The sequence below is a fragment of the Telmatherina bonti genome (assembly GCF_933228915.1).
Source record: "Telmatherina bonti genome assembly, chromosome: 16".
Taxonomy (NCBI): domain Eukaryota; kingdom Metazoa; phylum Chordata; class Actinopteri; order Atheriniformes; family Telmatherinidae; genus Telmatherina; species Telmatherina bonti.
The window spans coordinates 7,823,267-7,838,400 of NC_136614.1; the positions used below are offsets into that span (position 1 = coordinate 7,823,267).

Sequence of the window (15,134 nt, forward strand, 5' to 3'; positions counted from 1 at the left end):
CTCCTCCCTTCCCCGGCCGGGCCACGTTAGAGCCCACGCCGGCCCGCCCCCCCCTGAACAAACACCTGCAGACCTCCCAGGTGGGCGGGACCCAACCTGCAAGCCAGACGACGGACCCAGCAGAGCGTTGGACTCGGCAGCCGTCCAGCACCTCGCTGCCTCTCGTTTCCGTTGGTGACGGTGACGAGTCGTATCGGCGTGCGGACGCCTCCAGGTTTAACCCTGCAGACATTGTTCCAAAGTTACACACAGCGGACGGGCGACTTTCTGCAGCAGGACAGGCCGATTCAGCAGCAGATGCTGCCGCTGGCGCCGGTTCTCCGCTAACTCCAGCCATCCTGCAGACTTCTGGCCTTAATCCCCCTTCAGCCTCCATGCCCCCCACCGACTCCTTTATCAGTGCCCCAGATCGAGGCTTCATGTCTGGGCTTGAAAAGCTTCCAGACCCTGGAAATGATCCCGACCCGGCAAGCACAGCAGGCCATGTGAACCTCCCCGAGACGACAAACGGCACACAAGCTGGCGCTGCTTCGGGACTCTCAGATGTCGGAGGGACGGCGGCATCTCAGGGAAACGTAAAGCCCGGTTTGATGTCAGATCCAAGCACGTCCAATCACAGCAAGGATCAGAGTTCAGGAGGCTCTGCGATGGGAACCAGAAACGTTTCCCCAACGCCACCCGTCGCTGTGGATGCTCACCGTCTCATAACCTGGAAGAGCTCATCCGCTGCAGCTCCGTTTAAAGCTGCATCCGCTGTGGGTGTAGCGGCTGCGCCTGCGCCGCCCTGCCAATGTAAAGAGCACTTTCATTTTACATGTCTGTGTGGACTGTCATCCGAGAACAGTATGTCATGCAGCAACCATAGACGTAGACATCCGAAACGCGGAAATCACTCTCCTCATCTGTATGAAGTCTTAAAGTCTGTTTGAAACGTTGATCCAACAAGCTGAACGGCTGGCAGTTTGTGGACATCCGAGCTGTCTCAGCTGTGAGCTGATTGGGAAGAAGTCCCTGCAGCCGGTGTCCACAGACTCTTCGGCATGAGGTGTCTCTGCAGGCTGGTGGGGACGGGCTGACAAATCCTGCTTTTATATCCAAATGAGAGATTTTAAGACTGAATACATATTTGATTCCCTTGAAAGGTGGTTGGGTTGTAGCTGAGCAGACCTCCTTCTTAGACTTAAGTTCTTTGCTAAACCTGTCAATCATGTGGAGGTGTTGGGTCGCCGTGGAGATTGTTGTGATTCTGGGCTCATACTGGGATGCTAACGAGGACTTTAGTTGTCTGGTGATGGCTGTAGTTGAACACAGTTGACTTTGTCTTTATGTCTTCAGTCCATCCAGCTTCTCGGTAGAGACGTCCTGCTCAGCTGCCTGCATTAATAATCATATTTACCAAGATATGTCCCGATAAAACGCTGGGATGACTGGCTGCCCCCGAAACCGCAGCAGAAAGAAGCGCAGGTGTGCAGTTTGCAGGGTCTCCCTCCCGAACTGGAGTCTTTTATCTGCTCACAGCTCCTGATTAGAGGGGACAGAGAGACACCTAGTGGCCGTTGTGAAGCATAGCAGGAGGTACGAACCCCCACCCCCACCCCCGTCCTCCGCTGAGCAATCTACTGATGTGAATGCAACTAATTCCACATGATTATTAAACATTTAAAGGGTTTCAACATTTATCCCACATATATGAAGAAAAACAAGTAATTCTTCTACTGAAATGCTGCAACAAACCAAGTGTGGGCAGCTTACTGCCATCAGCGGTAAAAGCCGCCTGCAGGCCTCGCTGTCGGCTGCTCAGATCGGCTCCGGAGTGATGAAGAGGCCCAGAACCGTGTTCTTCTTCAGGAAACGATAAGAACCATGGCTGTCTGCAGAGTCTCTACCAATAACATGTTTCTCTCTGTTTGATGCAGTGCTTCTCCAACTTCTTTCACCTTCATCTTATTCATCTCTTCCTTCTTCATCCTGCTTTTTTGTCTTCTTCATCTTCTTCCTCCTCATATTCCTCAACGTCATCTTCTTCCTCCTCATATTCTTCTTCTTCATCTTCTTCCTCTTCATATTCCTCAACGTCATCTTCTTCCTCCTCATATTCCTCAGCGTCATCTTCTTCCTCCTCATATTCCTCAACGTCATCTTCTTCCTCCTCATATTCCTCTACTTCATCATCTTCCTCCTCATATTCCTCAACGTCATCTTCTTCCTCCTCATATTCCTCTACTTCATCTTCTTCCTCCTCATATTCCTCTACTTCATCTTCTTCCTCCTCATATTCCTCTACTTCTTCATCTTCTTCCTCCTCATATTCCTCAACGTCATCTTCTTCCTCCTCATATTCCTCTACTTCATCTTCTTCCTCCTCATATTCCTCAACGTCATCTTCTTCCTCCTCATATTCTTCTACTTCATCTTCTTCCTCCTCATATTCCTCTACTTCATCTTCTTCCTCCTCATATTCCTCTACTTCATCTTCTTCCTCCTCATATTCCTCAACGTCATCTCCTTCCTCCTCATATTCGTCAACGTCATCTTCTTCCTCCTCATATTCTTCTACTTCATCTTCTTCCTCCTCATATTCCTCTACTTCATCTTCTTCCTCCTCATATTCCTCTACTTCATCTTCTTCCTCCTCATATTCCTCTACTTCTTCATCTTCTTCCTCCTCATATTCCTCAACGTCATCTTCTTCCTCCTCATATTCTTCTACTTCATCTTCTTCCTCCTCATATTCCTCTACTTCTTCATCTTCTTCTTCCTCATATTCCTCAGCGTCATCTTCTTCCTCCTCATATTCCTCTACTTCATCATCTTCCTCCTCATATTCCTCTACTTCATCTTCTTCCTCCTCATATTCCTCTACTTCATCTTCTTCCTCCTCATATTCCTCTACTTCTTCATCTTCTTCCTCCTCATATTCCTCAACGTCATCTTCTTCCTCCTCATATTCTTCTACTTCATCTTCTTCCTCCTCATATTCCTCTACTTCTTCATCTTCTTCTTCCTCATATTCCTCAGCGTCATCTTCTTCCTCCTCATATTCCTCTACTTCATCATCTTCCTCCTCATATTCCTCAACGTCATCTTCTTCCTCCTCATATTCCTCAACGTCATCTTCTTCCTCCTCATATTCCTCTACTTCATCTTCTTCCTCCTCATATTCCTCTACTTCATCTTCTTCCTCCTCATATTCCTCAACGTCATCTTCTTCCTCCTCATATTCCTCTACTTCATCTTCTTCCTCCTCATATTCCTCTACTTCATCATCTTCCTCCTCATATTCCTCAACGTCATCTTCTTCCTCTTCATATTCCTCAACGTCATCTTCTTCCTCCTCATATTCCTCTACTTCTTCTTCTTCCTCCTCATATTCCTCAACGTCATCTTCTTCCTCCTCATATTCCTCTACTTCTTCATCTTTTTCTTCCTCATATTCCTCTACTTCTTCTTCTTCCTCCTCATATTCCTCTACTTCATCATCTTCCTCCTCATATTCCTCAACGTCATCTTCTTCCTCTTCATATTCCTCTACGTCATCTTCTTCCTCCTCATATTCCTCTACTTCTTCATCTTCTTCCTCCTCATATTCCTCTACTTCATCTTCTTCCTCTTCATATTCCTCTACTTCTTCTTCTTCCTCCTCATATTCCTCTTCTTCATCTTCTTCCTCCTCATATTCCTCAACGTCATCTTCTTCCTCCTCATATTCCTCTACTTCATCTTCTTCCTCCTCATATTCCTCTACTTCATCTTCTTCCTCCTCATATTCCTCAACGTCATCTTCTTCCTCTTCATATTCCTCAACGTCATCTTCTTCCTCCTCATATTCCTCTACTTCTTCTTCTTCCTCCTCATATTCCTCTACTTCTTCTTCTTCCTCTTCATATTCCTCTACTTCATCTTCTTCCTCCTCATATTCCTCTACTTCTTCATCTTCTTCTTCCTCATATTCCTCAGCGTCATCTTCTTCCTCCTCATATTCCTCTACTTCATCATCTTCCTCCTCATATTCCTCTACTTCATCTTCTTCCTCCTCATATTCCTCTACTTCATCTTCTTCCTCCTCATATTCCTCTACTTCATCTTCTTCCTCCTCATATTCCTCTACTTCATCTTCTTCCTCCTCATATTCCTCTACTTCTTCATCTTCTTCCTCCTCATATTCCTCAACGTCATCTTCTTCCTCCTCATATTCTTCTACTTCATCTTCTTCCTCCTCATATTCCTCTACTTCTTCATCTTCTTCTTCCTCATATTCCTCAGCGTCATCTTCTTCCTCCTCATATTCCTCTACTTCATCATCTTCCTCCTCATATTCCTCAACGTCATCTTCTTCCTCCTCATATTCCTCAACGTCATCTTCTTCCTCCTCATATTCCTCTACTTCATCTTCTTCCTCCTCATATTCCTCTACTTCATCTTCTTCCTCCTCATATTCCTCAACGTCATCTTCTTCCTCCTCATATTCCTCTACTTCATCTTCTTCCTCCTCATATTCCTCTACTTCATCATCTTCCTCCTCATATTCCTCAACGTCATCTTCTTCCTCTTCATATTCCTCAACGTCATCTTCTTCCTCCTCATATTCCTCTACTTCTTCTTCTTCCTCCTCATATTCCTCAACGTCATCTTCTTCCTCCTCATATTCCTCTACTTCTTCATCTTCTTCTTCCTCATATTCCTCTACTTCTTCTTCTTCCTCCTCATATTCCTCTACTTCATCATCTTCCTCCTCATATTCCTCAACGTCATCTTCTTCCTCTTCATATTCCTCTACGTCATCTTCTTCCTCCTCATATTCCTCTACTTCTTCATCTTCTTCCTCCTCATATTCCTCTACTTCATCTTCTTCCTCTTCATATTCCTCTACTTCTTCTTCTTCCTCCTCATATTCCTCTTCTTCATCTTCTTCCTCCTCATATTCCTCAACGTCATCTTCTTCCTCCTCATATTCCTCTACTTCATCTTCTTCCTCCTCATATTCCTCTACTTCATCTTCTTCCTCCTCATATTCCTCAACGTCATCTTCTTCCTCTTCATATTCCTCAACGTCATCTTCTTCCTCCTCATATTCCTCTACTTCTTCTTCTTCCTCCTCATATTCCTCTACTTCTTCTTCTTCCTCTTCATATTCCTCTACTTCATCTTCTTCCTCCTCATATTCCTCTACTTCTTCATCTTCTTCTTCCTCATATTCCTCAGCGTCATCTTCTTCCTCCTCATATTCCTCTACTTCATCATCTTCCTCCTCATATTCCTCTACTTCATCTTCTTCCTCCTCATATTCCTCTACTTCATCTTCTTCCTCCTCATATTCCTCTACTTCATCTTCTTCCTCCTCATATTCCTCTACTTCATCTTCTTCCTCCTCATATTCCTCTACTTCTTCATCTTCTTCCTCCTCATATTCCTCAACGTCATCTTCTTCCTCCTCATATTCTTCTACTTCATCTTCTTCCTCCTCATATTCCTCTACTTCTTCATCTTCTTCTTCCTCATATTCCTCAGCGTCATCTTCTTCCTCCTCATATTCCTCTACTTCATCATCTTCCTCCTCATATTCCTCAACGTCATCTTCTTCCTCCTCATATTCCTCAACGTCATCTTCTTCCTCCTCATATTCCTCTACTTCATCTTCTTCCTCCTCATATTCCTCTACTTCATCTTCTTCCTCCTCATATTCCTCAACGTCATCTTCTTCCTCCTCATATTCCTCTACTTCATCTTCTTCCTCCTCATATTCCTCTACTTCATCATCTTCCTCCTCATATTCCTCAACGTCATCTTCTTCCTCTTCATATTCCTCAACGTCATCTTCTTCCTCCTCATATTCCTCTACTTCTTCTTCTTCCTCCTCATATTCCTCAACGTCATCTTCTTCCTCCTCATATTCCTCTACTTCTTCATCTTCTTCTTCCTCATATTCCTCTACTTCTTCTTCTTCCTCCTCATATTCCTCTACTTCATCATCTTCCTCCTCATATTCCTCAACGTCATCTTCTTCCTCTTCATATTCCTCTACTTCTTCATCTTTTTCTTCCTCATATTCCTCTACTTCTTCTTCTTCCTCCTCATATTCCTCTACTTCATCATCTTCCTCCTCATATTCCTCAACGTCATCTTCTTCCTCTTCATATTCCTCTACGTCATCTTCTTCCTCCTCATATTCCTCTACTTCTTCATCTTCTTCCTCCTCATATTCCTCTACTTCATCTTCTTCCTCTTCATATTCCTCTACTTCTTCTTCTTCCTCCTCATATTCCTCTTCTTCATCTTCTTCCTCCTCATATTCCTCAACGTCATCTTCTTCCTCCTCATATTCCTCTACTTCATCTTCTTCCTCCTCATATTCCTCTACTTCATCTTCTTCCTCCTCATATTCCTCAACGTCATCTTCTTCCTCTTCATATTCCTCAACGTCATCTTCTTCCTCCTCATATTCCTCTACTTCTTCTTCTTCCTCCTCATATTCCTCTACTTCTTCTTCTTCCTCTTCATATTCCTCTACTTCATCTTCTTCCTCCTCATATTCCTCTACTTCTTCATCTTCTTCTTCCTCATATTCCTCAGCGTCATCTTCTTCCTCCTCATATTCCTCTACTTCATCATCTTCCTCCTCATATTCCTCTACTTCATCTTCTTCCTCCTCATATTCCTCTACTTCATCTTCTTCCTCCTCATATTCCTCTACTTCATCTTCTTCCTCCTCATATTCCTCTACTTCATCTTCTTCCTCCTCATATTCCTCTACTTCTTCATCTTCTTCCTCCTCATATTCCTCAACGTCATCTTCTTCCTCCTCATATTCTTCTACTTCATCTTCTTCCTCCTCATATTCCTCTACTTCTTCATCTTCTTCTTCCTCATATTCCTCAGCGTCATCTTCTTCCTCCTCATATTCCTCTACTTCATCATCTTCCTCCTCATATTCCTCAACGTCATCTTCTTCCTCCTCATATTCCTCAACGTCATCTTCTTCCTCCTCATATTCCTCTACTTCATCTTCTTCCTCCTCATATTCCTCTACTTCATCTTCTTCCTCCTCATATTCCTCAACGTCATCTTCTTCCTCCTCATATTCCTCTACTTCATCTTCTTCCTCCTCATATTCCTCTACTTCATCATCTTCCTCCTCATATTCCTCAACGTCATCTTCTTCCTCTTCATATTCCTCAACGTCATCTTCTTCCTCCTCATATTCCTCTACTTCTTCTTCTTCCTCCTCATATTCCTCAACGTCATCTTCTTCCTCCTCATATTCCTCTACTTCTTCATCTTCTTCTTCCTCATATTCCTCTACTTCTTCTTCTTCCTCCTCATATTCCTCTACTTCATCATCTTCCTCCTCATATTCCTCAACGTCATCTTCTTCCTCTTCATATTCCTCTACGTCATCTTCTTCCTCCTCATATTCCTCTACTTCTTCATCTTCTTCCTCCTCATATTCCTCTACTTCATCTTCTTCCTCTTCATATTCCTCTACTTCTTCTTCTTCCTCCTCATATTCCTCTTCTTCATCTTCTTCCTCCTCATATTCCTCAACGTCATCTTCTTCCTCCTCATATTCCTCTACTTCATCTTCTTCCTCCTCATATTCCTCTACTTCATCTTCTTCCTCCTCATATTCCTCAACGTCATCTTCTTCCTCTTCATATTCCTCAACGTCATCTTCTTCCTCCTCATATTCCTCTACTTCTTCTTCTTCCTCCTCATATTCCTCTACTTCTTCTTCTTCCTCTTCATATTCCTCTACTTCATCTTCTTCCTCCTCATATTCCTCTACTTCATCTTCTTCCTCCTCATATTCCTCTACTTCATCATCTTCCTCTTCATATTCCTCAACGTCATCTTCTTCCTCCTCATATTCCTCTACTTCATCATCTTCCTCCTCATATTCCTCAACGTCATCTTCTTCCTCCTCATATTCCTCTACTTCTTCATCTTCTTCCTCCTCATATTCCTCTACTTCTTCATCTTCTTCCTCCTCATATTCCTCAACGTCATCTTCTTCCTCCTCATATTCCTCTACTTCATCTTCTTCCTCCTCATATTCCTCAACGTCATCTTCTTCCTCTTCATATTCCTCAACGTCATCTTCTTCCTCCTCATATTCCTCTACTTCTTCTTCTTCCTCCTCATATTCCTCTACTTCTTCTTCTTCCTCTTCATATTCCTCTACTTCATCTTCTTCCTCCTCATATTCCTCTACTTCTTCATCTTCTTCTTCCTCATATTCCTCAGCGTCATCTTCTTCCTCCTCATATTCCTCTACTTCATCATCTTCCTCCTCATATTCCTCTACTTCATCTTCTTCCTCCTCATATTCCTCTACTTCATCTTCTTCCTCCTCATATTCCTCTACTTCATCTTCTTCCTCCTCATATTCCTCTACTTCATCTTCTTCCTCCTCATATTCCTCTACTTCTTCATCTTCTTCCTCCTCATATTCCTCAACGTCATCTTCTTCCTCCTCATATTCCTCTACTTCTTCATCTTCTTCCTCCTCATATTCCTCTACTTCTTCTTCTTCCTGATTGAAAATCTGACAAACGGATGAATTAACAGACTTAGCAGATTCGGCTTCAGGTTAATAACTCTTTGGGAATTATTGGTGGACGCTCTGCAGCCAGTTGCCCAGATTTCGGCAGAAATCCACGTTAGAGGACGTTAAGGTTGTTTCCCTTCTTGGGTTCGACCACAAGCTGAACACAGTTTGTATGTTCAGGTTGTGGTTGGGATGAGACGGCTGTGCCGAAAGCTCAAAATTCTCTCTGAAATGTCAAAATTTAAAGACAGCTCATAAAGTGCAGCAGCTTTTTGATTCCTAGGGCAGAGAAACCTGCCGTGTGCTGCTGCTATCTGGCCGGCAACACACCCCTCCTCATCACTTACTGTGGAAAATTACAGTTTTTCTTCATGATTTAATGAGGTGTGATGATTTGATTGGTCTCCTGCTATGTGGAACAGGCAGAGAAAATAAACACTGGAAGTTAAAATGGAACTGCTTGTTTCTGATGAGGCTGAAAGGTTCTTATGTCTTCATCTGCAGAAGGTTTGTTCTACCGCGCCTCCTTCGTGGTGGAGTCGGAGCTGGGTCGGCAGGCCGTGGAGCAAGCAGTGGCTCAGTGGGTAAGACGGCGCTGCGCTTTCATTCCTAACCATGTCTCCTCGTGTCAGCTGACCCTGAAGGAGATCAGGTGTTCACCATCTCTGTCGATGCCGGGGAGTTGGCACTAACAGGAACACCCGGGTGCACGAATGGCGTAAGGAGGTCGGAACGCTGAAAGATGCCTCAGGATGTTCAGTTCTGCAGATTTCCTTCAGATGAGAGCAAGTTTATTTAGGATTCCCTTCTGCATTTCCAGTCCACCTAAAACTGTGCGAAACATAAATATTGCAAGGTTTTATGCTCTCATGATGTTTCGATATAGAAATCTATGGAAACTTTTTTTTTTCTTAGCATTTACGTGTCCCTGGATGTGACGTGGGGGGGTCATGTGACCAGTTAATTTCCTGTAAAAACGGCGCGATGTGGAACAAACAGGGAATTTCAGAGTTTTTGAAAAGAAAATGTGGGAGAAAAGCTTTGTAACAAATTGTCCGCAACAAGTAGAAAACCCCAAAATAACGCTACGTGGCTAGCTGGCATAAGCTGCACTTCTCATAAAATCTCATCAGCTAGACGGGATTTTACAAGAACTGAGGCTTATTCACGACTGTTTAACGGAAACACCAGCAAATTGCATTGTTTGTCAAAACTTAGAAATATCGCTGTCACGTTGCGTAAAAATGTCATGGAAACACAGACGATGAGAGGAAGGAAGCAGCAGTCGAGACAAAAACAAAGTCAGGCTTCTGGTTACGGATTCTCGAAGCAGCTGCAGGAAAGTGCCGCGCTGCTGATTTAACTCGTTTACCTGTCCAGGTTTTAGATGCATCCCTGATCCAGAACGGCCGTTTCAAGTCGTCTCTCCTCAACAATTCCCTTTCAAGTTCTGCCCAAACATGCTGACTCATCAACCTGATCCACATGCTGCCTCTGTGGTCATCAAGGACCGACCTTGGACCACTCTGTGCAATGGCCTACACAGTGGTTAGCATCGTAGCTAAGTCGGGTTTAAACCGGGTCTTTCTATCTCGCTGTGTCTGCGGGGTTCCCTCCGGGTTGCCTGCCTTCCTTCCTCCCATAAAGACGTGATGCTGGTCAACTGGAGTCTCTAAGAGAGCAGAAGTGTGACCAGTTGGTGGTCCTGTGATCAACCAGCAGCCTGTGCAATCTGGACCCTCCCGCTCGCCCACCGGCTGCTGGGATCAGCTGCTTCTCCGTGGATGGTTTACATCAGTTATGTCCAGTGTCCAGCTCCGGCCCTCGAGGTCCACGTCTTCCTGCTCCAACACACCTGACTCAAATGAGTCAGTTATTGCACAGAACATGATTGGTTGGATCCATAAGCTGGGTGTGTTGGATCAGGGACACATGGAAAACCTGCGACCCTCGACGTCTGACTTTGGATATTCCTGGTTCACATCCGTTAAATTGGGATTAATTTCTTCCTTCCTCGCATCTTCAGCATCCCCACATGAATGGTTTTAAAATGCAGTGCTTGAAATGGAAAGTTCACATCGCGAATCGTTGATCTGAAAACCAGAAGAACAGACGAGTGCGTGCCATGAAAGAACGAAGAGGACGAAGAATTCAGAATCCATGAAGCTAGAAACACTTGTTTGGCTGTTAGATGGTTGCTTTCTCCAGATTGACCACTAGAAGTCAGTATTTGCGACATTCTTCTGCTTTTCCACTCAGACCTGAAGAACTGAGGAAAATAAAGGAGTTAAATAAAGCTTCCATCCAGCAGCCAGACTGGTGTTTCCCTGCAGAGGCTCTGAGTCTCATCTGACCCTCAGCTCAGCGTTTGGCGGACTCAACGACTAACTTTCTGTTTGGTTTGTTTACTTCCTGCAGCTGAATCAAACGTTTGGGAACTGGACCTATGCAGTGAGGAGCATCAGGTAATCCTATCATCCCCATCAAATGAGATCCACCCCAAATGAAAAGTTTGAAACGCTCTTTTCAGTCGATCTGCATAAACATGAGTCCGGCTCAGCAATTAATGGTTTTACGTGTTTCCCAGTCTTTAATTTCATCAGAAAAGCTCTGACAGTTCAGCTTATCCGATTGGTCTTCGTGTTAAATAAATCCATCCAGAACATGTGAATGTTGTGTTTCCTCTCCGGATGCGCCTGAAGTGGTTTGCAGTGATTATTTTCTGCCATTTCTTCCAGCGTTCATCCTGATGGACCGACCCAACAGAACTCCATCAGGTAACCAGTCCAGATTCTGCTTCATCAGAAACCTGTGGAGTTCCCCAAGGCTCTATGTTGGTACCACTGCTGGGGGGTTGGGGCAACTCATGGGCCTCAGTCCTGCAACTGTTGGGAGTTTCCCTTCTGCAGCACACCTGACCCACATCTGCCTCAACCAGCAGATGTGGGTCTGCTGGTTGAACACCTCCAGGAAGTACGCCTCGTTGGGTCGTTGTACTCTGCTTCGGCTCCAGTTGACAGTAAACTTTGCACTAGTCTGTTAATCAGCCATTGATTTCAGTTAGCTGCGTTGCAGCAGGGAAACTCCTAGCGCTTGCAGGCCTTCGCAGGCCGGAGTTGCCCATCACTGATCTACATGAGGAAATACAGCACAAGACGTTACCATAGTTACGTTGATGACACACCAGTCTACAGAACCACCCCATCAGGGACTCCAGTCCGATCCAAACTGGGATCTAAAGCATTGAACAAGTTAAAAACGGGATGTCACGACTTAAATTAAGACAAAAGCGAAGTAGCAGCTTTAGGAAGAAGATTGACTCAAACCAGCAACAAAGTCTGGATTCTTGTTGTGGTCCTGGACCCGGTAGACTGGACCGCTGGAAGGTTGTCACCTCCAGGATAGCCGGGGTTTATTTACTCAGACATTCGGGACCCTGCTAAGCAGGACTCCGGAGTGGTTATCGGCGTGGGAATTGGACCCAGGTTCTTCCATCAGAGGCTCACCTCACAAGGTGTGCTGGAAGGCTTTAATGCTCCATGTAAAACCCACAGGTACACCTGCCAGGTGCTTCTGGTGATCGCCGAGAGTCTGGACAAAACCAATGTGTCCCTACAGCTGTCCAACAGAGCTGGTCTCACCGGCGCCGGTCTGCAGGTCCTGCCCGCCTCCATAGAAGTCCAGTTAATCGGTAAAGGAGCTCAGTTCGGTGCCGATCCAGAACGGGAAACTTTAACTGCAGGAAATGATTCTGATTTTTTTTTCTGGCAGAAAATTGTCTAGAGGACAGTTTGCTTCACTACCGCTGGCCTCAGACCAGACCCGGGCTCACCCAGTACCTGCCCTGCTTCCCCAACAAGGACCAGAGTGCTTCCAGGATCTGGTAACACCGGACCGCTGCAGTTTGGGCTGTTGGTGTGTTTGTGTGTGCGGTCGAGTAAAACCCGTCTGGTCTTGTCCCAGTATGATAGATCCAGAGAACCTGTCCTCCTACTGGTCAGCTGCAAACCTCACCAGCTGTGCGGTTACTGCAGGTACGTCCGACTTTTACTTTGGAACGGTTCCAGCTGCGGGGAAGCTGACTCTGATCGGACCAAGTTTTCTCTTTGGACAGAGAATGCCGCCGGCGTCGCCGAGCAGCTCGCCAACTTCACCAGGAACAGCCTGTCGGATGACGAGGTGGGAGACGCCGCTGTCCATCAGCCAGCCGGCCGCGACAAAGAGCGGGAATGACCTTCTGGCTTCGTCTCTCCGCAGGTGTCCCACGTGGTGACGAAGGTCCAGGAGCTGGTGACCGTGGCCAGGATCGACACCGCCGTGGCGGAAAACGTAGTCAACATCATCTCCAACGTCATGGTCAGCTCGGAGACGGCGCTGGTGAACACCTCCAGGAAGTACGCCTCGTTGGGTCGTTGTACTCTGCTTCGGGTTTGACCACGTCCTCACTGTCCTCCTCCTCTTCGTCCTCCTCAGAGCGCTGATGGCGGTGGAGGAGTTGGCCCAGAAGGTGGAGTTTGAGGGTCTGTCCATCAACATCACATCCAGACATCTGGCGCTGGGGATCCTGGCCCTCAACACCTCCACCTTCAACGGGACGTCTTTCAGCGCCTTCATCCCTCCCAACTCCAGCGATCCAAAGGTATCCATCGCCGGAGCTCCGGCCCTACAGGGATTCCCTCATTTTCTTTGTCATGTTGAACGTCGTCTGGTTCCTCACATGGTTGTTCCATCTCTGCTCCCTTCCCCCACCTCCCGGTGTCCTCTCCGACTTCGTCCCGTCCTTCTCCGGATGCGTCAGATCGAGTTTGAGCTGACTGACAACCCGCTGGCCCAGGTGGCGCTCCCCGGCTCGCTGCTGTCCGGCGTCTCTCTGAGCCAATCAGATCGATCTTCTCTGTCCAGGATCAACTTCCTGTTCTTCAGCAGCACCAACCTCTTCAAGGTGAGACCTTTTCCTGTGTGTGTGTGTTCACTCTGACGGCGAGGTGTGTGTGGACGCTAACCCCGGTGTGTGTGTGTGTGTGTGTGTGTGTGTGTGTGTGTGTGTGTGTGTGTGTGTGTGTGTGTGTGTGTGTGTGTGTGTGTGTGTGTGTGTGTGTGTGGACGCTAACCCCGGTGTGTGTGTGTGTGTGTGTGTGTGTGTGTGTGGACGCTAACCCCGGTGTGTGTGTGTGTGTGGACGCTATCCCCGATGTGCGTGTGTGTGTGTGTGTGTGTGTGTGTGTGTGTGTGTGGACGCTATCCCCGATGTGTGTTTTCCAGAAGGAGCAGACCAGTCTGTCTCTGAACAGCTACGTGGTCGCCAGCAGCGTGGCGAACTTCTCCATCACCGACCTGAAGGATCCAGTGAGGATCGAGATCGCTCACCTGTCTGACCAGGTACAGGTGTGTGTGTGTGTGTGTGTGTGTGTGTGTGTGTGTGTGTGTGTGTGTGTGTGTGTGTGTGTGTGTGTGTGTGTGCGCGCGCGCGTGTGTAAGCTTTACTGTGATTTTCTGTTTTTTATGTTAATCAAAAATATTTTTGCAATTTTTTTCCCTATTATATTATTTCTGTTCAATTTTTTTAATGGTGAGATTTTTACTTTATTTCTAAATAACTCATTATTATTATTATTATTATTTTATTTTATTCTTATTATTTGATAATTATTATTGTTTTTATTATTATTGTCTTTTTTTTGTCTTTTTTTTTTTTTTTTGACTGGGGCATGTTTTCTGGTATATTATTGTTGTAAAATTCAGGGTAGTAGACCTTTAGTGCGTGTATTTATCATATTTTGTAACATTTTTCTTATTTTTCATATTTGCACCAGAACCATAAAAAGGTTTTTGAACATGCAGAAATATATTTTCCGTGCTTGTGAAACTGACTGGAGGCTTCGGCTTGTTGGTTTTCCTTGCAGGCTTTCTCCAGTCGACAGTGTGTGTTCTGGGACTTCAGCATGAACAGTAAGTGTGTTTCCATCACTCAGCGTCTCGGCTTCATAAAGTCCTGTCAGACCTTTGCTCTGAGAGCTGCGTGTCGCTGCTTTAGGAGACGTGTGCACACGAGGAATAACAACATTCCCGACATTCCGGCTCATGTTTACGCCTCAGTCCTGATGATTTAACCAGCTGGTGTAATGTCTCTGTGTGGCCACTAGATGGAGACGGAGGCTGGAACAACAGAGGCTGCAGCCTGTCCAGCGACTCCAGCAGCAACAGAACCGTCTGCCTCTGCAACCACCTCACACACTTCGGCATCCTCATGGTGAGGCCTGTGTGCCACCCAGCAGGACCACAGCAGGTCCGACCCGCTCATGATCCTGGTTCTGACCCTCCTTCTCTCTGCAGGACGTGTCTCAGACGTCATCCCGAATCAGCCCAGTGAACAAAAAGATCCTGACATTCCTGTCCTACATCGGCTGCGGCATCTCCGCCGTCTGCTCGGCCGCCACCTTGCTCACCTACGTTGCCTTCGAGTGAGTCCAAGATTCAGTCACATGACCAGAACCGTCTCATTCTCATTTAGAGCAGGCGTGTCCAGCAAAATCCTGACGGTTTTCCATATATTCACGCTCCAACACACCAGACTCCAATGATTCAGTCA

The 15,134-nt window shown here is 46.0% G+C and overlaps 1 protein-coding gene across 4 annotated transcripts in view; it reads left to right on the plus strand.

Moving 5' to 3' along the window:
* Nucleotides 1-15,134, plus strand: part of adgrg6 (adhesion G protein-coupled receptor G6) — a 136,519-nt gene that overhangs the window by 60,958 nt on the left and 60,427 nt on the right. For all 4 annotated transcript variants that reach the window (XR_013771611.1, XM_079255006.1, XM_079255008.1 and 1 more), the window contains 14 exons: nt 9,050-9,129; nt 10,964-11,010; nt 11,284-11,322; nt 12,100-12,236; nt 12,317-12,428; nt 12,509-12,579; nt 12,660-12,724; nt 12,803-12,939; nt 13,019-13,184; nt 13,344-13,487; nt 13,808-13,924; nt 14,449-14,494; nt 14,689-14,795; nt 14,879-15,006. Coding sequence is in view for 3 of the 4 variants with exons in the window: in XM_079255006.1 (XP_079111132.1) it covers nt 9,050-9,129; nt 10,964-11,010; nt 11,284-11,322; nt 12,100-12,236; nt 12,317-12,428; nt 12,509-12,579; nt 12,660-12,724; nt 12,803-12,939; nt 13,019-13,184; nt 13,344-13,487; nt 13,808-13,924; nt 14,449-14,494; nt 14,689-14,795; nt 14,879-15,006 (1,396 nt within the window). In the remaining variant the exon portion in view is untranslated. The remainder of the gene's footprint in view (nt 1-9,049; nt 9,130-10,963; nt 11,011-11,283; nt 11,323-12,099; nt 12,237-12,316; nt 12,429-12,508; nt 12,580-12,659; nt 12,725-12,802; nt 12,940-13,018; nt 13,185-13,343; nt 13,488-13,807; nt 13,925-14,448; nt 14,495-14,688; nt 14,796-14,878; nt 15,007-15,134) is intronic.